Source organism: Enoplosus armatus, chromosome 23 (assembly GCF_043641665.1).
Source record: "Enoplosus armatus isolate fEnoArm2 chromosome 23, fEnoArm2.hap1, whole genome shotgun sequence".
NCBI lineage: Eukaryota > Metazoa > Chordata > Actinopteri > Centrarchiformes > Enoplosidae > Enoplosus > Enoplosus armatus.
In genome coordinates this window covers 15,521,910-15,547,565 of record NC_092202.1, presented here as the reverse complement: position 1 = coordinate 15,547,565, position 25,656 = coordinate 15,521,910, and the positions used below count along the sequence as shown (strand labels likewise).

The window sequence follows — 25,656 nt, the reverse complement described above, 5'->3', positions numbered from 1 at the left end:
GGCAGTGGAGGCTGCCTGGCTGAATGGAAAAATGTCCCTCCGTCGCAGGAACAGATTTAGCTGTCAATCACTCCCTCACCTTCCTGCCTGGAGTGGCTCTGATATTGACACAAAGGACAATTGGTGTGAAGCATACCCCACCACATACACATACAGTATATACATACACATAAGTACATGCAGTGATTATTATGATATAAATATTTGTATTAATTTTCCAACAAATGCTGCAACAAATTCCCTTTATGTACAGACAGATGGACCATATATATATAGATGTATATATATACATTCAAATTAGCCACACATTTACTAGCTGCAACATTAAAGTGATGAACACATTAACGCATCAATAATCATAATCCAATAATATAATGCATATTATTCTGAAATGGGTTACTCTGCATACCGAGTACAATTTTAAATGCATGACTTTTACTTGTAACAAAGTATTTCTGCAGTGTCGTGTTGCTTACTTTTACTTAAGTAAAAGATCTGAGTCCTTCCTCCGGCACCGGTTAGAGACATTTTCACCTTAGTTGCAATATATTCTCACAATTTGGTGTAATTGTTTCCTTTTTTTGTAAATATTTTGAATCAGTTATTAGACAATGATGATCACCTGGTGGTAGAAGTATGCAGCATGCAATAGTGTGCGGAATGGGGCGTCGGTACAGTGTTTGACTTTTGCGTTGGACTCAGAAAATGTGCTGTTTTGTTTGCTAACGGCATCTGCGGCCGTGCCGTTTGGTCGATTTTGGACAGTTTGACGTGGGAGTCAAGGAGCGGGAGTCAAGCGTCGCCCGTGGAAGGTGAAGGTCTGGGATGGCCTCCGAAAACATGCCTCTGATGATGCTTTTAGTGGGAAACCTGGAACAGTTGTGTATATATCATTTGGCTGAAAAAGAAAAGACCTGATCACTGCTGAACTGCACCTGAAATCAGATTTGAACAGAAAATATGCCTTACGCGTGCACTCACCTTTGAGCCTTGGCAGCACCGTCGGAGGTCAAAAGGTCAAAGGTCTGCAGCTCTTGAGCAACTGTCATGGCGGTGGAGCTGACGGCAGCTGTAATGCAATGGCACCGCCTACTGGGAGTTCTAATGAACTGCAGCACACAGAGGTCCTCTCACTTCTGATGGTCCTCGGACGGCACAGATTCATGCACAGGCCGACCTTGGCTGCAGCCCAGGGTCCCCCGCGTATTCGAGGGGCCCTGGATTGTTCCGATTTTTTTTTTAACACTGACATTTGGTGGATTTGTGTGTGTGCAATTTGGGATCTGGTGACTCAATTTTCAATTCAATTCAGTTTTATTTATATAGCGCCAAATCACAACAAAAGTCGTCTCATGACACTTAATAAATAGACTCTAGGTGTGGGGGGGAGTCATCTGCTTTGACTGGTTGGGTTAGAGAGAGAGAGAGAGAGAGAGAGAGAGAGAGAGAGAGAGAGACATAGCACCAGTAATAGCCATATAGCCATATCAATAATAATAACGGGGGATGCTCTGGGAGGGGGGGGGGGTCCCGTTATAAATCTAAGAGGTCATCAGGAGATTAAAATGACAAGAAAGGGGAAAAAAAGTGATCTGTTACACTAAGTCGTCTTGATCTTGTGATCACCTTGATCTGCCACTGGTCCCTGGATAGACGGGATACATGATGCATGATATTGTATTGTATTATATCATAAATATTTATATATGCACACATGCATGTCATAAATACAATCTAAAGTTGGCGTTGGGTGAGGAAAAGGAGGGTTATGAAATATCTGCCAAGGGCCCTCGCTATGGGACACTTTTATTTTGAAAGCCATAGTTATTATAACTTTAAGCAGTCAGAGGGTAGCACCGCTACACCTGCTACATTTATCTAGAAACAAATATATTTTTTAAATAGCTCATTCCTATGGGATATAGTTCCCAGTGAGCTATAACTATTTTCGTTGTGTAATTTTGGGTTCACTGTCGCTTTTTAAACGTTGTTTTGAGTTGCTGGTGCGTTTCCATTTCGACGGGATGCTTTTATTCTGAATAAAACCGTGACCGGAAGTGTGAGAGTTGTTGTTGTTGCTGCTGCTGCTCCTGGCGGTGGAACTCGGCGGCTTTCCGTGCGTGAGTCGCTGCTGACAGTGTGCGGGTGACACACGGCCGTGCTCTGCGTCGTCTCCTCTGCCGCACTCTGAAGTAAGTTCTTAAAACCCGGCGGGCATTAATTAACCGTCTTTAATTAACTGTCCATCAGTAGCGGGACGTAGCTAACGGAGCTTCGTGCTCTCGTGCGGAATAGTTGAGCCGTAAGCTAGCTGACTTTTTGGCTGTCGCGTTCAAAAGCTGTGTGCCATTGCTACAAGTCATGCTAATATTATTGTGGAAAATAGCGTCCTGGTGATGTTTCCAAAACTGTCCCTTTCCCCTTTGTGTTTCCATGCAAAGCGCTTGCATTTGAAAATGCCGAAGTTTGACCAAGTGACGTTAGCTAATGCTAACTTACGTCAGAAGGCCAAGTTAAGTTGGACATGGAGCGTTAGAAATATGAATATGAGCAGTTCCTCTACGGAAGGGAAAACACCGTAAATAAAAGTAGCTCTGATTTAGAATAAAAACATACACAGAGTTTCTAAAAAGGTACAAATTTTAATGGAAATGTATACGCTGGTTTGTTTAAATGGTATCTATAATAGTGATACTCATTTGATGCCTCAACTTGAGGGATGTACACGTTTGTCTATAAAACAGTTTTTTAAACAAATAACGCAAAACTCTCATATGTTAAAAGTTGTCTCAACATAGCAATATTAAGTAGGTCTTAAACTGGCAAAAGTCTGATTTTGTATAATCAGGAACTATCTGCTCAAAGAGTATGTAAACAAGACCACAAATCTGACCAGGCGTCAGATTCCAGCTTTGGTACTTGACAGTTTTGACATGGGGTGCTATGTGGACACATTTGGGTCCGTCTGCATTCAATTTCACGATTTTAGCTCTCCACATTAGACACATGCCTTCAGAGGCTGCTGCAGGCGGGTTACATCACACGGCAACACCAGTATCATAAAGTGACTTTGCACTTTGCAGCAGAGCTGTAGCCTGGACCTGAACTAACAAGCCAAGTATGTAGACATTCAGGATGTGAAGGTCCTGTCAGGGGGCTCTTTCTTTATCAGTTCACCTCTCACACAGACAACACCTCTTAAGGAAATTAGTCACAGCAGATCACGATTTTCCGAATCGCTATGCGGTTTGTGTTCATTTTCAATGAGCACGGCTCATCAGAACGTTTCCCTGTTTTAAAGTTTTAGCAGATTGCCTGAGGAGATTTCATTACGTAAGGTTTGTAAAACATGGGCCAGGAGTTCACTAACCCTCAGCCCCACCAACCCACGTGCGCTGCAACCTTAAAGGCTAATCCGTTTACGCACTGAATATGGAAAAGACCTGCGATTGTAGACCAGGCCTTGGAATGAACCCTCTTTACACTCTGTAAAGAAAGGTTAATTTGGTCTACATGTACATTTAGCATGTTTTAAAGGTAGAAGAAAAACGCCTACAGTAAGACAAAAGAGAATATTTGTTTAATTTTATCCCTGTTTCTCTATATTTGTTGTAAGGTGTTTAAAAAAACAGACTTTCTGTCCCTTTTAGATTTGTACTGACACATAGAGGACGATGTCTGCGACAGCGAATAATCCTTTTCAACATATAGTTGAGCCTCTGGACCCCAAGGACCCAAAGCAGCAGTTTTATAATCTTTCCAAGCTTGGAGATCCCAGATATGGTAACCGCAGTTCTTTACTGAAACCTCTTGTCATTGAATAGTTTTACGTAGTATATATCCCAGAGAGGTTCACTGTCCATCTGTTCCTCAGACCGTCTGCCTTTCTCCATCCGGGTCCTCCTGGAGTCTGCTGTCAGGAACTGCGACGAGTTCCTGGTGAAGCGCTCCGACGTGGAAAGCATCCTCAACTGGAAGCAGACCCAGACTCAAACTGTGGAGGTGCCATTCAGACCAGCCCGTGTCATCCTGCAGGACTTCACGTATGTAGACGCTCAGAGAGTCAGGCAGAGAGTGTCTAATGCAAAACTGACTTTGATTTTAGATCAATTTAAAGCCAAGTTTTCAAAGGGTTAACTCCTATATATGTAAGTCATAGTCATAATCCATCTTTCTGTTTATTGTTCAGTGCAAAGAATTAATGAGACTCAGGTGTATTTAATACGACATTGCTTCATTTATTGTTATCAAGATAAATGTGACAGTTGATTGACTCTGATGAGGTCGATGGGAAATGATGATGATGATGATGATGGTGAGTGGACTCAGTCATAACATCTCTAAACTCTCCTTGCAGCGGTGTCCCTGCCGTGGTGGACTTTGCCGCCATGCGCGACGCGGTGATGAAACTTGGCGGCGACCCAGAGAAGATTAATCCCGTTTGCCCCGCCGACCTCGTCATAGATCATTCCATCCAAGTGGACTTTAACAGGAAGTAAGACCAGGTTCATCAAACCCTTTCCAACATGGCACCACCAGTTCATTGATGCTGTATTATTCTCCATATAGATACAACATGACCAGTGATACTCAACTTGCCAGGCCGCCGACCATTTTCTAATTCACAATGAAAATAAATTGATTCATACTGGGATTTTTTTTTTGTTTCTACCAGTTAGTAAATGTTCAATAATTTCCCTCGGCTGTTATTGGGGAAGTTGCATATCAGCCTCGCAGCGATCAGCGGTGACACTTGGTTTCAAAAAGTTCAAGTTTCATTTCACCATGATCTTTTCCTAAACCTAGCCAAGTTTTGGTGCCTAAACGTAACCAAACTGCGACCATTTCACAATGTTAATCCTGTGTTTAGAAAGGCTTTCTGGCAGAAAGCCCTGATTGTGTATTAACGGGCCTCCGGCCTCGTGTCATCTTGCAAAAAGCGATGCTCAAAGCAAGTTGAGTCTCCCGGCTTTAACCCCTGTGTAATACAACCGATCTCTTCCTCTACACTCTAAACACACTGGCTCTTTCTCCGTCAGGTCTGACAGCCTTCAGAAAAACCAGGACTTGGAGTTTGACCGCAACAGAGAGAGATTTCAGTTCTTAAAGGTACAGCATTTTAACAAGCCCAGTGTGAGGTCTTTATGTTGGATGTATATAGGTAAAACTAGTTTAACCCTTAAATATGTCGTCTGTCCTTCCCAGTGGGGCTCTAAAGCCTTCAGGAACATGCGAATCATTCCTCCTGGTTCAGGGATCGTCCACCAGGTCAACCTAGAATACTTGGCTAGAGTGGTGTTTAACTATGATGGGTACTTCTACCCTGATAGCCTGGTGGGCACAGACTCCCACACCACCATGATCGATGGACTGGGAGTCCTGGGCTGGGGTAAGATCATGTCTCCTTTTATATATTATATAAAGAATATGTAAGCCACTGATTTCAATAGAAGGCCATATTTAAAAAAAACTAAAACAATACCACTCCTGTGAGGACATTTCTAAAAATCCTTAAAGGAATAGGTCATTTTTGGGAAATTTTGCGCATTTGCTTTCCTTTCGAGAGTGAGACGAGAAGATTGATATCAGTCTCACGCCTGTCCGTACAAGTACAGAGCTGCAGTACAGGTGTGGTTAGCCTAGCTTAGCATAAAGAGTGGAAGCGGGGGGGGGGGGGGGGGGCAAATGTCCAAAGTCCAGAAATACACCTGCCAACACTGTTTTAAAGTTCACTGATTAACATGTTTCTTGTTTGTTTAAGCCGAACACAAACAGAAAAAAGGCCCCAAAAATGGGAGTTAACGAGGCGGCCAGCTCGTTAACAGTCTCATCTCGCATTCAGAAAGAAAGCTAATTATCTCCCAAACCCTCTATCCTTAGACCCTCGATTCAGAAGAGGGAAAACTCCCTTTAACGCAGGGGGAGGAAAAAGGATATACTGGATTAGTTGAAAACAGACGTTCCTGTCTGCTTATTTTACGCATAAACACTTTCTCATTTGACTTTCCAGAAAAACAGGCTATAAAACAATATCTATAGATATAACTGTAGCATGACGTATACAGTGATTGTTAGCCGATGAAAAAACTTTGATTTGATTGATCGCGATCATTAATCAGGAAGTTCTAAATAAGATTTGTCATAAAACCCTTCAGGAGTCGGTGGGATTGAAGCGGAGGCTGTCATGCTGGGTCAGCCAATAAGCATGGTGCTGCCTGAGGTGGTGGGATATAAGCTGTGCGGGACCCCAGACAAGTTCATCACCTCCACTGACATCGTCCTCACTGTTACCAAGGTAATTAGGATCAGTTCTACGCACTTAAACCGATTTAACATTCAAAGCAAACGTCTGGCAGCGTTTTATGAGACGGTCCACTTCCTGACATCGTCCCTCTCCCGCTATTCTTTCAGCACCTCCGGCAGGAGGGTGTCGTGGGGAAGTTCGTGGAGTTCTTTGGCCCGGGCGTCGCTCAGCTGTCCATCGCCGACCGAGCCACCATCGCCAACATGTGTCCGGAGTACGGCGCCACGGCAGCTTTCTTCCCCGTGGACGAAGTCAGCATTCAGTACCTTGAGCAGACCGGTGAGTGCCAGGCTGTAGAGAGGGCGGTGGGCTCCGGCTGTCACACCCCGAGCTACTGATTCACCTCCCCGCGTTTCCTCCCAACACCATCGATGAGCAAGATTTGATTTTCCACATTTTTTTTTTTTTTTTTTTTTTAAACCAGCTTGCACTACCTTATCAGTGTACCAACATTTCACAAATGCAGAAAAGAGTAACAGAGTTCATTTGCATTGTTTAATAACTGACTTGAATGAGCATTTTCCTACTTAATCCCAACAACAACAACAACAACATTATCTCAAAAACATTATGAAATTGACAATCACAAGTTGTTTTCATATTAAAAAAACACAACTTCCCCCTTAATTTGATGCCAAATATGTGGCATGGGTAGCTTTTTAGATCGAGTTTGATTCAACACATTTAAAAAAACAGCAGGTAAAACAACACATACCACTGAAAGTCTTGTAAATAGCTATTTCCTATAACTTATGTAATTTATCATATGTCATACACACAAAACCTGTGATCCGCAACATTTCTCTCCGTTTGCGTCCTGAGTCGACATTCAACAAAACAGACCCTCCACTGGATAACGCTAGGCTTTTCAAAATAAAAGAGAAATGTCCCACACTTGGGCCCACACAGCAATGCTATTAGAACAAACACAAACAGCGTCCGTCTCCGGCAGTGAGAGCCTGGAAGGTCCTGCTGTCCCGAAGGTGGTTTTGAGCAAAACGCTTGAATTTGCAATGGTCTTTGGCGCTTTCCATGACGCACGGTGGGCCAGATCTCTCTCACAACACAATCTTACAGCGTACATTAGTTTATAAAGACGGGTATGCTTAGGTTTTTTACATTTGCAAGTCGAAACCGGGTGGAAATCTGCTGGGAAAAAAAGTCTGATCTCAGCGTTACAATGTGTATTTCCGGTTCTGGTTATTGATGACGACTTGAAGTATCTATAATATAAAGCTCAGGACTATATTTTCCCTGGTTTGACGCTCTGGAAATAGTTTTCAAGTGACGGGTGCTCCCGGGCGCCATAATGAAATTTAGAGCGGGTGCTATGGGGTCTAGAGGGCTAAGACATCTCTCTTATTTATCAGAGAAGTGATCGAAATGATATTCATGTTTGTCTGTCTTTTTTTTTGTATTCAGGGCGAGAAGCAGAAAAGCTGGCCTACATCACGAAGTACCTGAAGGCCGTGGCCATGTTCAGAGACTACAACGATGTCTCTCAGGATCCAGATTTCACTCAGGTCAGTTTTTAGCAGTTTTTAAGATTGTTCAGCACATAAAAGAAACCACTCGGAACGGTTGATTTTACACTTGCTTTGTAAAAGGCGGTGTAAAATGGCGTCTGTGTTTCAAGACACACATCCTGATAATGATAGTGAAATAGGATACCGGTGTGTCAAGACTTTCTTTCTGTTTTTAGCAGCAATCTGTAACATGATGCCAAACACAAAAAATAAAATAAAATAAAAATGAGTTATTTAAAACATTAGACAGTTTCAACTATAAATGTATAAGCAGAAAAGCATGAATTACCAAATTATGACTATGAACCAGTAATAGTAGTACATCCTGGTCTCTCTCTCTCAGGTTGTAGAGCTGGATCTGACTACAGTGGTCCCATGCTGCAGCGGTCCCAAAAGACCTCAGGACAGAGTTCCTGTGTCCGACATGAAAAAAGACTTTGAAGCCTGCCTGGGAGCAAAGGTAGGTACCGGTACACCGTCATGTTCATTCATTACATTGTTAAGAAACAAGGATCCAAAGTTGTATTTGTCACCGCAGTGTAGGTCGTAAGTCCCGCCCCCTCCATTTTAGCGGATGGGACATGGGCCAAACTAAAAAAACAAGCACATGTCAAAATTTCTCATCACGCTGATGTTTGTTCAAGTGTTCCCTTTTCTGATAAGTTTGGTTTTAATTAGTTATTTGATGCTATAACAACGGGGTGAAAGGTCATGATTGACAGCTGAGATTGACTGCGGTGTGCTCGCAATTGGGTCGGGCGGGGGTATGGGCGGGACCTCGATGCTGCGGCTCCACTGCGCAGACTCTGGCTCCAGCGCAAGATGGCAGCTGCCATATCCGAGGATATTTTAGCTTTGTTTTTGTACAGTGGGAGGAAGTGGAGACAGCAGCTTCGTTGCTTACTTCCTGACTTAAATGAAAATATTGCCAATTGTAGACATTTTTACTTATGTGGGTGCTTTAATATTTGACTTTGAACATTTCAAACTTCTCTCGTTCTTTGTTGCTTTTGAAATGAAATGGGGGAGTAAAATAAGTGTTTTGTCATGTTTATATTTCTCAAGGTAAGTAAGTATTGTATTAATTTAAGTATCGAAACAATTCAAACAATACCCAGCCCTTTTGCTTTAACATGTGCATATGACTTAGTTGCTGTTACTTTCACTTGTTTGACTTTTTTTTTTTTTTTACATTTGTAGCAAGGTTTCAAGGGTTTCCAAGTGACTCCTGAGAGTCACAGCGCCGTGGTCCCCTTCCAGTTTAATGGAAACGAGTATACGTTAAACCACGGCTCGGTGGTCATCGCCGCCATCACCAGCTGCACCAACACCAGCAACCCATCTGTCATGCTTGGAGCAGGTGGGCGCACAGCACTTCTCTTAATGGACTTTTTCTGTCCTAGTCCGGGTGGAGACTGAGGGGACATGTTACTAATGTCACAGTTATTAAAAGATGAAATGCTCCTCCTCCAGGACTCCTTGCAAAAAAGGCAATCCAGAGTGGCTTGAGCGTGAAGCCATACATAAAGACCAGCCTGTCCCCTGGCAGTGGAGTGGTCACCTACTACCTAAAGGAGAGTGGTGTTATGGACTACCTCTCTCAGCTGGGGTGAGATACTCGGATTCCTCATTCAGTCAGTCGGTCAGTCGTCCTTTATGTATGGATCGTCATTGACACACACAAAAACTTGAGTCAAGGTCCACTTACTAGCTTTTTTTTTTCCTCATCTTAAGTCTTCCTCTCAGCAGATGGCGTTTGCGCTGTTGTCACGGTTTGTAACACATACATACTTGTATATACAATCACCTGTTATCATGTGACAAAAGGTCCATACATGGGTGTTGCCAAACATGTCGGCCAATAAGAAACCATCCAGAAATACCAAAGACATGACGACTGGTACATTTTTCCAGCAGTAAAATGTTCCACTCGGTTTACAGCATGCATTGATTGTCCAAATTTAAAGCGTCAGCCTCGCAAATCACGCATTGCCTCAATCAAACAGCATAATTTACGTAACGTGGCACAGTAAGACTTTGCCCGCCCAAAGTCTTCAACCTCTGGTTTAAGTACATTTATGTCACAATAGCAATATATTATCAGGAGATTCAGTTGAGACACTGTTTATTTATAAAACGGCTGGATGGGATTGTCTGTTTTTGTCCAATCCGGTGAATTAAATACCTGACAAATGAAGGCGCTTCATCACATAATGTTGCCGTAATACACACTGAGATATTAAAGAGATAGCTGAAGCCACTGAATCGCTATGAAGAAGTAGTGCTGCAAAATGCTTCATTATCTTGCAGTGAAAATGCTGACACCTGCTGGCTTGCCCTTGGCATGGCATTATGCAACCCTTGAATCGATGAGAGTCGAGAGTTTGAAGCGGCCTCACCGCTGACACGGCCGTCAATTGTTCATAATTTGATCAGTCAAGGCCGCCATTACAGAACCGACCACAGAGTTTGCAGCTCTGCTTTTAAACACTGGCGTGACATAACCAGGCCTCATGATGGTCATGTCTTCTCTAGCAGGAGGTCTAGCACACTAAGAAGTGGTCGCTTTTACTTTGCTTGTGCCATTTCTCTCTGCCCCCACGCGGCACAGTCAACTGAAGTTAGTAATGTAAGTTCTCTGGTCATTGATATTGATAATGTTGCAACATTGTAAACAATCATTTTGTCTTTCCTGTTAGCTTTGAGGTTGTTGGCTATGGTTGCATGACCTGTATAGGCAACAGTGGGCCGCTCCCAGAGCCGGTGGTGGAGGCCATAAACCAGGTACCTAAGAGGCTGTTTCCACGTCCCTGCTGTATCATTTCACGCCTTCAAGCATTCATTAGCTCTTATTCTTCCTCATTTATCTTTTTTTCTCTCCACTTTTTCACTCACATTTCGTGCGGAAATATTGTTGGCACTGACTGAACCTACTTTTTCTCTCTTTATTTGTGTTTGCTTGTACTTTCCTCCTCCCTCATTTCACATGCTAGATAAACAGTAATACATCTCAAAATATAAACCATGTTTTTCTACCATCCTCTCCATCATTTGATTTGACATTGACTTGTGTCCCCAGGGTGATCTGGTGGCCGCAGGCGTCCTGTCAGGAAACCGAAACTTTGAAGGGAGAGTCCACCCCAACACCAGAGCAAACTACCTGGCTTCTCCACCTCTCGTCATCGCCTATGCAATAGCCGGCACTGTGAGGATAGACTTTGAGAAAGAGCCCATTGGTGAGTAGCCATTTTATTACTCGTCACACATTGAATACAACAATTATGTCGACGGTTATGCATTTAATAATGTGCTGGTTGAAGTTTTTAAAATCTGGCTCAAGGCTCTACCCGGTGAATAAAGCGAGACGACATTCATTTTAAGAATGGCTGTAAATGATAGTCTACAGCTTTAAACGGGAAGTTGTATAAAGCCTTTAGTGTCTCTAGAGGGGACCACGTGAAGTCTGATAATGGTGTCCTCAGGTGATGTCGACGTGAGTCGGCGTCAGTTGAAGACTACGAGTTTGAAAATGAAAACCATCTGCCGGTGTGGAAGTTAGAAAGAAGTGAGCCGACCCAGACCTCTGTAGCCCCCCTGCTGCTCATCTCTGCTGCAGGCTAGAGGCTCCAGGCTACATTAGCCGCTACTAGCATAGCACAACCCCAATCTCACACCTCACAATCAACGGTCGGGTTGCAGCTGAATTGGTTTTACCTTTCCTGTTGCTCTCTTTCCCTCATCGTGGCTCGAACTGAACTAAACATACCAAAGACAGGAGGAGAGCATCGTTGCCAAACGGAATGCGGCACAGTCGTCGTTCTATCTCGATTTATCTTGTTTTCATAATTGTTGGAAGCAAAAGTCATAATTGAAAATTTCTGGGGCCTGTTCGCTGACATCACTGTAAATGAGCGCTGGAGTATCTAAATGTGGACTCTAAAGGTTCCTTTGTTTTCACAAAGGGGATGCTGTTGGATTGGCCTACAGTGTGTCTTGGGATTTTAAAAATGGCATTTGCACAAACAACACTGTTATAATGTGATTTGACAAACGTGACATTCAGAAAGATAGCTTGCAGGGTTAGCCTGTGAACACAAGGCTGACTCAGTGCAGTCTGAACGTCAGTTCAAAGACGAGGACCGAGACGTTTCGGTCCTTTCAGAGAGCGTGTCTTTTTTTGTTCTTAGGGAAATGATCGGTTGGGTTTTGGTGGATGGCAGAAGCTTCATGGGGGGTCATCATGTGGGTTAGGGTTAAGGGGCCTGTTTGACCCTTGTGTCGAGGCCCCCCTTGTCCATACTGCGCCTTCCCAGCAATGTGAGCATGCTTGACTGCGGCTTTTGCCTGCTGAGCTGACTCAGCTGGACACCGCTTCCTGCCTGCCTGCTGCTGCTGCTGCAGTAGTTGGTGCAGTCGCCTGGATGACGTCGTCCTGGGATTCCGAAAGACTCATCTCAAATCTCGCCTTGGCGCACCAGAATTCTTCAGTCAGCCCTCGGAGAAGCAGTTCCAGGGCTCCCTTTGTTATGCAAGTAGATGCTGCTTAGAGGTCTTGGCAGTCCCAGCCACTTTTTTTTTAATGAAGGAACTGACCTCTCCAGTTTTTCAACTTGAGTGATGGGAGCTCACATACGGTCACAACAACCGAGAGGGCAATTCCGGACTGTAGACACCAGCGTTTGAGTTTTTTTCCCGGCTGCAAGGTTTCGTCGATGGTCTTTAAGGCCCTCGATGGTTTCTTCTCTCAGCTGCTTGACTTGGTGTGCCACTGAGATTTGCATTGCAACAGCCCCCCAAGCTCTTTGCTGGCTCTCAATACAATAGGAATTAGTCTGCCATCTACACCAAACGTCCGGTCTACCAGCCCTCCTTTGACTATAGAAATGCTCCTCTTCTTGCTTGGCTTGATCTTCACATGGGTCCATACATCAAGATGTATCCTTTCGTTATGCAAAAATAATAATGTGTCAGCGTCACAGCCAAAACAGAGGCATAAAGCAAAGGTAGTTTTCACATTTTTTGTCCTCTTATCTCCTTTGTAGCCATTAACTCTGAAGGCAAAGAGATTTTCCTGAGGGATATCTGGCCCACACGGGAGGAGATCCAGGCTGTGGAGAAAACGTTTGTCATCCCATCAATGTTCAAAGAAGTCTATGAGAAGATTGAGGTAGTGTAACTGTTTTTTAGTCTGTTGGCAAGCATTCCAGCAGCGTCATGTAGATTTGCGATTGACCTCTGAATCTTTTGGGATCTGTGTCGCCTTGTCGCAGAAAGTGAATGAACGCTGGAACTCTCTGGTCGCTCCCTCTGATAAGCTGTACACCTGGGACCCCAAATCCACCTACATCAAGTCACCACCGTTCTTCGAGGGTTTGGTAAATATACGAGTCAATCTTCCCGAATTCACGTAGCCACTACAATTACAACCGCTGCTAATGTATGGAAGTCCAAGACTGCCGTTATTAAAATGAAATCATCTAATGGAATAAGAGTCACTCAGTTTTGATGTTTGGAAATGTGGAAACTGCTGACAAAATGGGATTTCTCATTTTCATTCTCAAATTAACCCCTTTCTGCAGGGAACCAGGAAGTGTAGACATTTTGTAATTCATATTTTAGTAGGTTCCCTGTAAATAAAAAGAAACAAAAGAAATGACGTGGAATTATATATATTTTTTTCAATTAAAAATGACATATTCAATGTCCTGCATTTTCATGGAAATAATACATTAAGAAAAATCCATGCTTACGTTTTTGTTTTTTTTTAGGTAAATTTCTTATTAAAATGAACTTGCACAGTGAGGACTACTAAACTTTATTTCTAATATTTCTGCTACTCCTGGTACCTGGAAGATTCTTCAGACAATGTTGTACCCATGTTTTGGCGAGACACTGATATTATTGTTTTTTTTAGCCATGATGTGACTGTAACTCTTCTCATGTCGCCTCTAATTCAGACCATGAAGCTGCAGCCACCCAAGTCCATAACTGACGCCCAAGTGCTGCTGAACTTGGGAGACTCGGTCACCACAGACCACATCTCTCCTGCAGGGAACATCGCCAGGAACAGCGCTGCAGCGCGCTACCTGAGCATCAGAGGGTGAGGGAGCTCACCGCTTTTACTGTAAAAGCAGTGTCAGTAGCAGTCTCTCTACATCGAGTGGAACTAAAAGACGACAAGCAGTCGGTCTTCAAACTATGACACGGATATAAACGCAACCTAAGAGACTGCAGTGACAGTCCATTACTGTCAGACTGTCATGAGATCAGCACACACCGATTTTAGATTAAAACACTAACTTCAGTAAGTTGGGTAATAATGGATATTTGTAGTCCACTGGGCAGGAAGTGTTGACGTCTAGTTCAGGAGACCTGGATGTATTATCCAGAAGCATTTATTGGCCGAGGAGAACATACATCAGCGGTACAAGTGAAAAGGTTACTTCCTGTCCAGGAGTAATTAGCCCTTTACTAGACCCATAGTAGGTGAATGTGACTGGAATCAGCCTTTATCATATATGTATCTGACTGAGAAAAAAAGAAGAAGCTGTGTTTCACAGTTGTTGTGTTTTGACAGTTTGACCCCCCGTGACTACAACTCGTACGGCTCGCGCCGAGGTAACGACGCCGTCATGGCCAGAGGGACGTTCGCCAACATCCGCCTCTTTAACAAGTTCCTCAACAAGCAGGCGCCGCAAACCATCCACCTGCCAACGGGAGAAACGGTCAGCATGCGAGCGCCTCTCTGTAACTGCGTAGCAGATGCTGTGCTGGTTGACTCAAGGCTGGGCGGACCACGACACTAACTCTTTGCATATCTCACCCTGTTCGTCCAGCTGGATGTGTTTGACGCTGCAGAGAGATACCAGCAGTCCGGTGTCCCTCTGCTGGTTCTAGCGGGGAAGGAGTACGGCTCGGGCAGCTCCAGGGACTGGGCAGCAAAGGGCCCCTTTCTACTGGTGAGGATCACTTCTTGGTAACCAGGAAAAGAAAATCCATATTCATATAGTGCGAATGATACAGAGCGTTGCAGGGAGGACGTATTTTTGGAGGCAAAACCCGGAAGTTAGCGAACACTGTGACCAAAATAGTGGCTCAGACTTTCTGCTAAAGTTGCTGTTGTTGAATTTCGTTTCCTCGATAAAAGCCTCAGGAGGTTTAGTTTAGGTTTCATTTATACCAGTCTTGCCTTTTTCCTGCTGTTGGTTGTAAAATGCTTTTGAGTGTGTGTGTGTGGGCTGTCGGGAGACACACATTCAAAGTGGATTGTGCCGCTGGAAGCTGTGCAAATTTTCTTACGTGGACTTTGAGTCTGCGGCGAGCACTGTCACTACTGCAGCTACAGGAAGTAGGAAGTGTCAGTTTGGCCAAAACTTCAACTGAAGTCAATACATTTCAAAATGTTATTGTTTACGTAATCAATCATATCATCATGAATTATTGTTATGTACTGCTGGGAAGTGAAAATATGTGATATTATGATGAATAATTCTGGTTTCTCATCATACTTTTGATACTTTGGCCGGGATGATCATGAAACAGGTACAGCTTCCATGTGATATTAAAGTCTTATCCTCCATAGTTGTCACGGCGATAGCTGAGTTGTCATGGCGTGACTTCAGTGTGGAGCTTTGGTCACGTGATGAGTTGAGACAGTGGAAAACAAGGTTTTTTTTAAGAGGGTGAAGCATGAACTTGTTTCGTTTCCGTGCTCAGGGTATTAAGGCGGTGATCGCGGAGAGCTACGAGCGGATCCACCGCAGTAACCTGGTCGGGATGGGAGTGATCCCCCTGGAGTATCTTCCAGGCGACACTGCTGACAGCCTGGGACTGACCGGCCGGGAGCGCTACAGCGTCATCATCCCCGAGCAGCTCGCACCCAGGATGATGGTGGACGTAAAGGTCGGTTAAGGACGGTCGTGTGTCTCGTGGATCATCGCTGAGCTAACGCGGTGCTTGATGTCCTCTCTCTCTCTCTCTCTCTTTCTGCCCTCGCAGCTCGACACGGGGAAAACGTTCCAAGTGCGGATGCGGTTCGACACCGACGTGGAGCTGGCGTACTTCCACCACGGAGGCATCCTCAACTACATGATCCGCAAGATGTCCGAAAACTGAACGTTTTCTTTTAGGAAGAGAGCAACACAAGTCTTTTTTTTTTTTTTTCTCTCCCTCTCTCTCTCTTTCTCTCTTTCTAATTCTCAGCTCACGTCCAACATGGCCACCGCCGTAGTGACTTCATGTAACGGTCGACTGAAGAATACCGTCCAAAAATAATTTCATTGTCGTTGTCCATGTTTGGTGCAAAAGAGCCACTTAACAGAGAGATTTACAGCCAGAAAACCCTACAGATATCACAATATTCTCATTTTTGAGAATGCTGCTACTTCTTTTAATTTCTTAGCAGACCTGGGGTGAAAATATATATATATAGTTAAGATGATGCTCGATTTAAAGGTAGAGTCTGCTTCACCAGATGTCCTCCGGTATTTATTTTTCCTTTGATTCCTCCCCGATCTCTGCGGGGGTCTTTCAGAGACGGCAGTACAGAGCTGAACGAGGCAATGGATTATTCCCGTTTACTACAATTGGGGTCTTATAATTTTGCATTATGTTCATCAGCTATGATAGCATTTAATTGTTAATATCCAGACGTGCCCCCCAAAAACCCGTTCGTGAACAGAGACTGCTTCTTTTAATCAGCACTGAGGAAACAAAGAGCGTGAGATCAGCACAGCACACGGCCATGACGGGTGCAACACGTGCGGTGACATTTTGACAAGTTACACTATTCCACCGACTCCAACGGGTGGCAGTAACGTGGAAGGAGAAGAAGAAGATATGTCGTAACAAACCGGAATTCTTCCACGTCGAGGTTAACCGCGAAGAAAGAGCTGTTTATCCTACCGAAAAATCCCAAAACGTCATTGTAAATCGGCCTTTGTCAGCGCGTCGAGTTCATCCCATTGACCGCCTTAACTTAACTGTGATTGTCTTAATTAAAAAAAAAAAGGTATTTGTGTCTTCTTTCTATTATTACTATCTATTTCTGATTCTCAAAACTGACAAAAAAACATTTTCCATGTTCATCAAAGTAGAAATAAAATGGGATTCCTTTCCTTTTTGAATAGCTTTCCTGTCATTCATTTGCTCTGGCATCCTTAAATTTGAGGTTCTGTGCTAATTGCATTTAATTTCATTTGTAGAAAGGGACCAACAGTGCTGTGTATTGCAGTCTGCAGGGCTCTGGACTAGAGATCATGTCGGAATGCTTTTTTTAAATTTCATACTCTGGAGAATAAGAGCCTCAAAATAGTTCCCAGGAGCTCTTAAAAGTCCATAAATAGGCTGTTTGCAGGCTGTTTGAACGCTGCTGTCGCTGATCCTGGATCACTTTCAAAGACTTGTCAGAGGTTTTGGGGAAGAAAGTGAGTGTTCTATGTGCAGTACAATGGCTGCGTCATCTCTGATGTACCATCAGACTGTCGGTGGGAATGTTTTCCTATCTATAGTCCTCGCTTTACCAGCTGGAGCACACATAGTGCTGGCAGATTTGTACTGAAATGCTGATAATATGCGGAGTTAACGCCTACACCCTGAACATTAGGTGCCAAAAGTTTGAAAGCCCTCAGGAGGTGAACTGAATCCTGTTTTCCCCTTCAAACTTCTCCCAAAATTGTTCTAAATGAAATGAGTCTCTGCTATGACAGTGTGTGTGTGTGTATATATATAAATATGTATATATATATATATATATATATATATATATATATATATATATATATATATATATATATAAATATATATGTATATAGTGGATCCAACACATTACTGAAGCTGCAGTGAAATATTCAAATCCAAGACGCCACGTCTTTTATGCAGCGTTGCCCCACCAGACTGCTTTTTAAGTCTATGGATTTTTCATTTATTCATATACTGTTCAATTAACTTCAATTATATTTCCTGTTAGTTTTATCTCGCGCCGTTAAAGTCTAAATACCACTGATTTTTTAAATTTTTTTTAAGCTTAGATACTTACATTTGAGAGTTTAAAAACCTTGGTAAGGATAGACCGAGATATGCACTATGTTATATGTCACATTTAAAATCAAATAAAACTTGAGTGCAGTCCGGTGGTGGACGACTGTGAGGGAGAGATGTGAGGCTAAGACGCTGTATGAGGAGACGGGGACGGGTGCATGGTTGGCGGGGGGGCGGAGCCACGGTATCGAGGTCCCACCCATACACCCGCCCGACCCAATCGCTAGCAAACTACAGTCACTCTCGGCTGTTAATCATGACGTTTCACCCCCTTTTTTTTTATAGCATCAAATTACTAATTAAAACCAAACTTGAACAAACACCAGCATGGTAAGAGCTACCTAAAAATGACAGAAGCCATCTTTTTTTGTGTTTTTTTTTAGTTTGGCCCACCCCCTAACATGGCCTAACATGGAGGGGGCAGGACTTATTACCTGTACTGCAGCCAACCACTGTGGGGGGCTATCCCAGAAAGAAATCCAGAGCACAATGACCTCCGTGTCCTGCTGTCACGGCCGCACTGCTGGAAACACCGAATGGAAACACTGTAGATGTCTTGTGCGTCATCTTATACGCTTTCCTAAATAAAAAACACAGCCTGGCGGCGCCTTCGCCGTGCATCTTTGACTCTTGATTCAGCAGCAAGCCGAGCGGCTCTCTGGCTCATGTTTCACCAGTTTTGTTTGTGGCTCAGGATGTCACAGTAAAGAGAGACAGAGGGATGGGGGGTGTGTGTGTGTGTGTGTGTGTGTGTGTGTGTGTGTGTGTGTGGGGGGGGGGGGGGGGGGGGGGGGGGGGGGGGGGGGGGGGGGGGGGGGGGGGGGGGTTGACATAAAAAGCCAGCTGCACGTGTTGCACATGAACCCCCGCCAAGGTCCAACACACCTTCAGCATGTGCACGTATACTCTCTCACAGAAATACAAGCGCTCCAAAAAAAAAAGCGGAGGGGAGCGCTGTGCTTGCAAATGAGCTCATTTGAAAACATTTGAATTATTCAAAGTCCAAGCCCAGCAAGTTGAAGTAGGCCCGGAGAGGCTGCCGCCCACCACACGACTCCCGATCAATATTATCAGGCTCAGTCGAGTTGAGAGCTGGAGCTACTTCTTGACCCAAACGGAAAGTCTCCAGACGTAGTGGCCAGATACGGTCTGCCAAAACCTCACTGTGATGTTCCACCACGTTTCAGTGCTTGGCTTTCTCTACAAGCGCAAGAGTTCTTTTTTAAATGTCTGTTCTGTGCATGTATTACACGATACCCTCTGTCCTTAGACCCTCGATTCGGGGAAAAAAAAATGGAAGAAAGCTCAGGTCAAGAATCCCTCTCAAGGACGGACGGACAGGAAATAAATGTCCTGTGAACAGAAGAGGCTCGCATAGTAAAATTACAGTATGGACAATCAGGATGACGGAATTAGAGACAGATATGTAGACATATATGAAGAATTACTATTGCTATTGTTGTCTGCCACTGCTCTCAGAGGTATACTGCTCGACCTGCTGGTGGCGCTAGAAGAAAATTCAAAAACAAGATGGGTCCTCTGGGGATCATGAATGTCGGCATCCAGTTGCCAGGATATTCACTCGATTGGACAGCAATCAGTGCTGCTAGTGTGCCGGAAATAACAGCGATGGCATAAAAGCCACGTCACGCCATACGCCTCCACACGGTCAAATAAAGAAATAAATTGCCACAACGACACCAGTCCTCTTCATAATTTATTCAGTAAAAGTCAGATCATCCATATTAGTGCTATTTGATACATCGATTAACATAATGGAGGCGGGTTTTCAATTTTTCAGCATTAACAGACACAGACTCTATGATTACCCTCCACCTCTAGCAATTAATCATTTAAATGCACGTGTAAATAATGTATCAGTGTTGGTTTTCAGTCACCCCTGAGTACTTCACTTCGTGAGATACAGTACAGTCTCTTAAGTCTAACATTCACATACTGAACACTGCTTTAACATTGAGTCAAGTCCGGCATCCACAGTCTAGAAGGATGTGGGGGGGTGGCGGGTGGTGGCGATTTGTTCCAAACGATGGTTCTTCTCAGAGACAGCGCGACAGAAATGCTCTATTGAGGTAGAAACATCGCTTCAACATTGGAACACGTCGTTCTCTGGCGACTCGGACTATTCATCAGATAGCGCGACCCAAACCTGAAATGTGCCGACGGAATACAGTACTGCAGGGTCAACGCTAAAGAGGACATTTTGAGGAGCTTTAAAGTGCCCGTTGACAGCGTGATTATCACAACCCCTCGATATGGTCCTCATATATACACTCCAATGTCACGCGTAATTACCAACTCAGCACCCGCCTCGGAAACATTTCCTCTTGTGCGAGTGAACACGTCGGAAACACAAGTAAATGCGCAGATATGAGTAGAATTTATACAGTGGTAATCGTAAAAACTTGTGAAGTGAAAACAGCTGTTTTGCCAAACTAAATGAGTGCTGCTGCGAACGACATGATGCCAATCATTCACATAAGTATGGGTCGGACAATATATTCTCTTTTCGGGTTGGGATATTAGCACAACAATAGAGTTCTGCACGGGCCTAAGAGGCTTTATTTGACCTGTTACTGACTGTTAGCTTACCAGGCTAACGCGACACATTAGCGCCACTGTTGCCTCTCTTTCCCCTTTCCCTCTGGACATTGCGGGTCAACTTCAAACACGTGACAAGCGTGGACGCAGATAATTGGCACAGTCATAGAAAAAAAAACAGAATTTCTTAATTAAACTGGATCCAAAACAACCGAACCCGAGCCCCCGAGTCCAAACCTTTACGCAACAAAAACTGGGGGCCTGTCGAGTTTGGGCTGGGTAGCAAAGAAAGACCAAAAAAAAGCAGATGTCTGCATGGGTATTTCGACAAAGGGTGACAGCTAACATTTGTGAAGGCAAACAATTGCTAGCGATACGGTTAAACATTGCTGCATGCAGTCCAAAGTTGAATAAAGAGATGGCAGTTTCTCCGGTGCTGTTAGCATTTAATCTACATGGTAAATTCTAGCCCCAGTTTGTCTCATGTGCTATCATTATATTCAAGTCTTTAGTATTTTGGTTTATGTTTCAGTGAGGACTTTTCTGACTATCATCAAGTCTTTCTGCTATGTGTCATTGAGGAAAGAGTCATTATGGAAATACCTTCAGCAGTAAGGGCTGTTTAAATGACCCTATGGGTTTTTCAAAGATTGCTCGGGTATGTATTAGCTCTTCCGACTTGACTGCAATGATAATACATGAGAGGTACAAACTGCTAGGTGAACTACTGACCCGATCTGTCAAGTGCAAATCTATCCAGGAAGTTCCTGGCGGGGTAGTACGACTATAATATCGCCATCGTGTCGAACTTTTCCAAGCCATGGCTTTTGCTCTGATGAGGTTGCGGTGCGTCACATGGCGCGAAAAGCCTCCGTGAGAAGCGGCCTCTGGTTTCACCGCCCTCCTTTAATCTACGCTCACGATGCAGGCCTTTAAACTTTTTGAATTAAAGACGTTACGAAACGCGAGCTGCCGGCAGATGCAGCGCGTGCCGCTTCCATGTGCTCTCCAGAAAAATCCAGTAAGCTTTTCATAACTGATTAGAAAACATCAGATTTAACATCACATTTAATCGGAACTAGAGCACTTTAAGCAGTGTGAACATAATCTATGGGGATCTAGTCATCAGTGTAATGGAAACCATACATACAGCAGATGTATTCACTTCCCTATGAATACATTTCACATTTAAATAACCCGACAGAACATGTCAGCGGGACATCATTATATGCTTCCGAAATGTTAGGCGTCCTTTGAGGTTAAAAAACGCGAGCATGGCTTCTTAATGACAGGGCCAGTTCGACCGACCCCCTGAAAGTGCTTTACTGACGTGAGCGCTCGGCTATTTCTGTCGCGTCGTCAAGGCCAACGCACTTCCTGCGAGGGTCACTAGGAAAGTTAAAAGGAAGTGAGACTGCGTGTGAGCATCCACGCAAGTCAGAGGAAGAGAAAGTATGGTTAAGAAAGGTCCGAGAAAAAAAAAAAAAAGGAATTAATTCCATGTGAGACAATGGGTCCAACTGCAACCATAGCAGAGAGAAATACCGTTTAAGAGGAAGTGCAACAGAAGGAACTACTTGACAACGGACAGCACATCAGGAGCGTCTGTAAAGGGTCACGCTGACATTTAAGCCGCATTACCCAAATGTTATATGGAACATGTGTTCTCCTGGGTGCCAGCACCTTTCCTCTGTCCTCAAGTGTACAGTCCCTAGAGGTAGTTATTATCCGAAATGTTATCACCACTGCTTAGACATCCTGTTGGAACATGCTGGAGCAGCTCAGGGGAAAGAACTGGCAAGGTCTTTCAATATCCACTCAACCAGACAGCCACCCCGTGGTGAGCTCAGAATATAATCCTTTCATCTCCCGTTGTCCCCAATTTCCCCTTATGAAAGCTTGAAAAAATGCTCTCAAGGGGGTTGGAACATATGAGGGACTTGAAATCGGAAGGGAAATATTGTTTTACTTGTGCGCTTCTCTTTGTGGCATGGCTCTGTATGCATGTGCAAATCTTCCCTTACAATCGGGATGATATATAAAAAAAAAAAGATGTCTTTGTGATCAGTGACATTTTAGGTGTTTCTTGGGGTGTTCCTTTGCTAGCTGGTCTCTCTGGGGTCCGTAGATGCAGTTGGCATGCCAGGAAAACCACACGATGATGGAGACGATGGTGGTCTGGAGGAGGAGCATCACCCCGTAGGTGGAAGCTATGGTCGGTCCAGGTAGGGGGGAGAGGGTGGCAGGGGGCAGCAGCAGAGTCGGGCTGAGCAGGATTGCCCTCACCTCAGCCTTGATCATGTGGAGTTCGTCGAGGATGGACAAAAACGTGCAACAGTGGAACCACTGGTGGCTGTGCCCCCAGATGTCGAAGCGGCCCGGGGCAAGCCGCTCGGGGAACTTGCTGATGTTAAAGATGGCTGACACCAGCAGCCAGAGGCAGTGGCGATAGAAGAAGCTGGAGGTGGAGGTGGAAGCAACAAAGGAGGAGGAGGTGGTGGAATAAGGCGATCTGGTGAGGAGGCGGTAGAAGACCGGCGTGGAGGAGATGAGGAACGGGAGGAGGAAAACAAAGGTTCGGATGACGTATCGATGCCGCCTCCACCTCTGGCGAGTGTTGCAGCAAGATAAGACGCAAATGATTGCAACGACACATGCGCTCGGGATATAGAAGGTCTCAAAGAACACACTGAACTCTGGGATTGCATAGGATGATGTAAGAGCCCCTGCACGTTCATGTTTCAAACCCACATGGGAGCCATTGTGGCCTCCTGTCTCCACTATCCCCGCCCGAGGGTGGATGTAGTAGTAGTACGCCAACGATGAGCCCACCGTGTAAGAGCTGATAGTCCCGTAGTCCACAAAGAAGCAGACTTCTCTAACCACCAGAGACATTGAGTTGAGCAGGTGGGCCATGCTGCTAGCCATCAGCAGACAGAACACCCCGATAAAGTAGTTCCACAACGGATAGAAGAACGGGGCGTCACCATGTGGAGCGCCTTCCCATCCGAACACCTCCACAAAATAGTATGAAAAAATGAAAACCGGAAGGAAGTGGGTCCAGAAGTTGCCGGTTTCATTGGTGGGCCTAAATGCTGATAGCAAGCAATCCCGCAGGCTGTAGTTTGGGAAGCGGTAGCCCGTCAGGATGAAGTTTTCTATGACCCGGGGCGGCACATCCGTATGCCTCAGAAGAGGTAGGTGCTGACCGCAGTTCAGAAGCATTGTGGCGACAGTTTACAGTTTTATATGTTTGGATCTAACTTTGTCCTGCAAAGAACTTCAGTTCTTATTGCCTGGCTGTTGACTTTATTGCCGGCCACGGCATAATCGGTGATCACCGCCACGCGACGTCCTGCTTGCGAGCAGATAAGGCATCTGCGGGCTGCTCCGGCTTGAAAATACCTTTCAGCCCCAGCTCCTCCCGGGGACCTTTGATCCCGGCTCCACTGCGGGCCTCGTGAGCTGTGCCGCTAATCCAAAGAAGCAGAGCTGGTATGACAGTCCGACAGTGTACGGAGAGAAAATGGCAGGGGGGGGGGTGCGTGTGGTATTCAGAAGCCCCCACAGGTCACCTGCTTGGTTAATTTGCCCTTTTGATTTCCTCTTGACCCCAGAGCATACGAAAAGGTCCGCAAAACATCCAGCGCGCACTACTTTTCTGGCTGTTTATCTTGTCCCCCCCCCCTCCCCCCTCCTTTTTTTTTTTGTTGTTGCATAGGACGTGGTCTGCGTGGACGGCTCTCCTTGTTCAGTCAAATGCACATTCAGGTGTCTTGTTATGCATAATCCTGCAGCAGCAAATAAAAATGAAGGTCACTTATTCCTGTCACAAGGTTGAGCCGGACGTTAGTTACTGTCTACTGTGTCCTGAAGACCGGCCGTTAAGCTCTGCGGTATGTGGGTCATGCCGGCGTTCAGCACTATATCTATCCCTCCTGTTGTTTCGTGGTCCGTCCGCCTGTATCCGCGTCCGGCTTTCACTTCATCCAGCTCCCATTCCTTTGCAATGCAGGGCGCCGCAGAGAGGAATAACCCCCCCCCCCCCTCTCTCTCTCTCCCCTCCGCCGGGACCGGAGAGAAAAAAAAACAGTGTGTGTGCCGGTGTTCAGTCCTTTAACGCAACGCAAAACAATGGCGCTCTACAAGCGGGAATTACTACGTGTATTCCGCTGGGGAACGCCGGTCCACCGCCGTGAGTCTTCAGCCCGTTGAGGCTGGAGCCGGCGTTTCGGCAGAACGCTGAGGAGGACGGGAGACCGTTTGACAGGTACCTGCGTCAAGCTGCGCGCGCCGTAATACCGGGATTCCGGTTGTGAGTTTCAAAATAAAACTCAGAGGTCGTGACGTAACAGTATGTCGCGGTCACGCTACCTATTAGCCGATTGGACGTGGTGGATGTCACTTTCACCGGACTCTTACACTGAATTCACATTTGCTTTGCAGACAACAATGACAACAACATTTCCTACAGTATTAGGCTACAACAATGTAAATGTAATGAATCAGAATGTAAGAAAAAAAAATGTAAGAAATGTAAGAAAAAAAAACAAAACACTATAACAACTACAAATAAAAACAAGAGGAAAAACCAAATGATGGAAACGAATTAGATATACAGAACAAAAAATTGAATATACGGATGAGGCATAATGTGAAAAGATCAGTTTGACGGTTGAATGTAATGGTAATGGTGAGAACCCACTTTTGGTCCATTTTGGGGGAGATTTCTACAGTAATATATATATACATATATAATGGTAATGTTTGTTACCCATTAATGTGCATTCTGAAAAATAAATAAATACATAATAATAATAATATTTAAAAAACATTTACATTTACATACATAAACATTTTTGACAACTTTTTTTTGTTTTTCATGGAAATAATGGATACAAAGCAATACAAAATTTTAAAAAAATTGCCAAAGAAGGTTTATTGCCAAACTCTTTATTTGCAAGTCGTATAGTGTGCCCGCATGTTTAAGTATTGTAGTTGTTAAAATGTAACAGAATGTTAATATAGAATATATATATAATAGAATATGTTTTTTTGGGGGGGAAATACTGTCCTTAATTGCGGCTCAAGCGAATTTGAATTTTGGTGAAGCAAGAAAACCGGAGCCTTTTATTTTGAAGGCGGTTTCAGCACGTTTCCGGACTTGCCTCGGGGCACTTCAAAGGAGAGTGCCGGACTACTTCAACGCTTTGCTTAGTCGGCGTTTTT

The 25,656-nt window shown here is 44.5% G+C and overlaps 2 protein-coding genes across 2 annotated transcripts; one reads left to right on the top strand and one right to left on the bottom strand.

Annotated features, from left to right (window-relative positions):
• Positions 1 to 2,106: 2,106 nt before the first annotated feature.
• Positions 2,107 to 16,928, top strand: aco1 (aconitase 1, soluble). Its single transcript, XM_070929594.1, has 21 exons — positions 2,107 to 2,192; positions 3,651 to 3,783; positions 3,875 to 4,043; positions 4,358 to 4,495; positions 5,040 to 5,109; positions 5,206 to 5,389; positions 6,156 to 6,295; positions 6,412 to 6,583; positions 7,727 to 7,827; positions 8,174 to 8,290; positions 9,031 to 9,190; positions 9,304 to 9,439; positions 10,530 to 10,614; positions 10,910 to 11,066; positions 12,873 to 12,997; positions 13,101 to 13,205; positions 13,788 to 13,930; positions 14,408 to 14,555; positions 14,667 to 14,789; positions 15,547 to 15,732; positions 15,829 to 16,928. Exons 2-21 carry the CDS (start codon positions 3,675 to 3,677, stop codon positions 15,943 to 15,945), a joined length of 2,685 nt encoding a protein of 894 aa, XP_070785695.1. The 5' UTR covers positions 2,107 to 2,192; positions 3,651 to 3,674; the 3' UTR covers positions 15,946 to 16,928.
• A 5,563-nt stretch (positions 16,929 to 22,491) lies between these two features.
• On the bottom strand, positions 22,492 to 23,733 carry paqr9 (progestin and adipoQ receptor family member 9). Its single transcript, XM_070930149.1, has one exon. The coding sequence runs from the start codon at positions 23,650 to 23,652 to the stop codon at positions 22,492 to 22,494; it is 1,161 nt and encodes a 386-aa protein (XP_070786250.1). The 5' UTR covers positions 23,653 to 23,733.
• Positions 23,734 to 25,656: the final 1,923 nt, after the last annotated feature.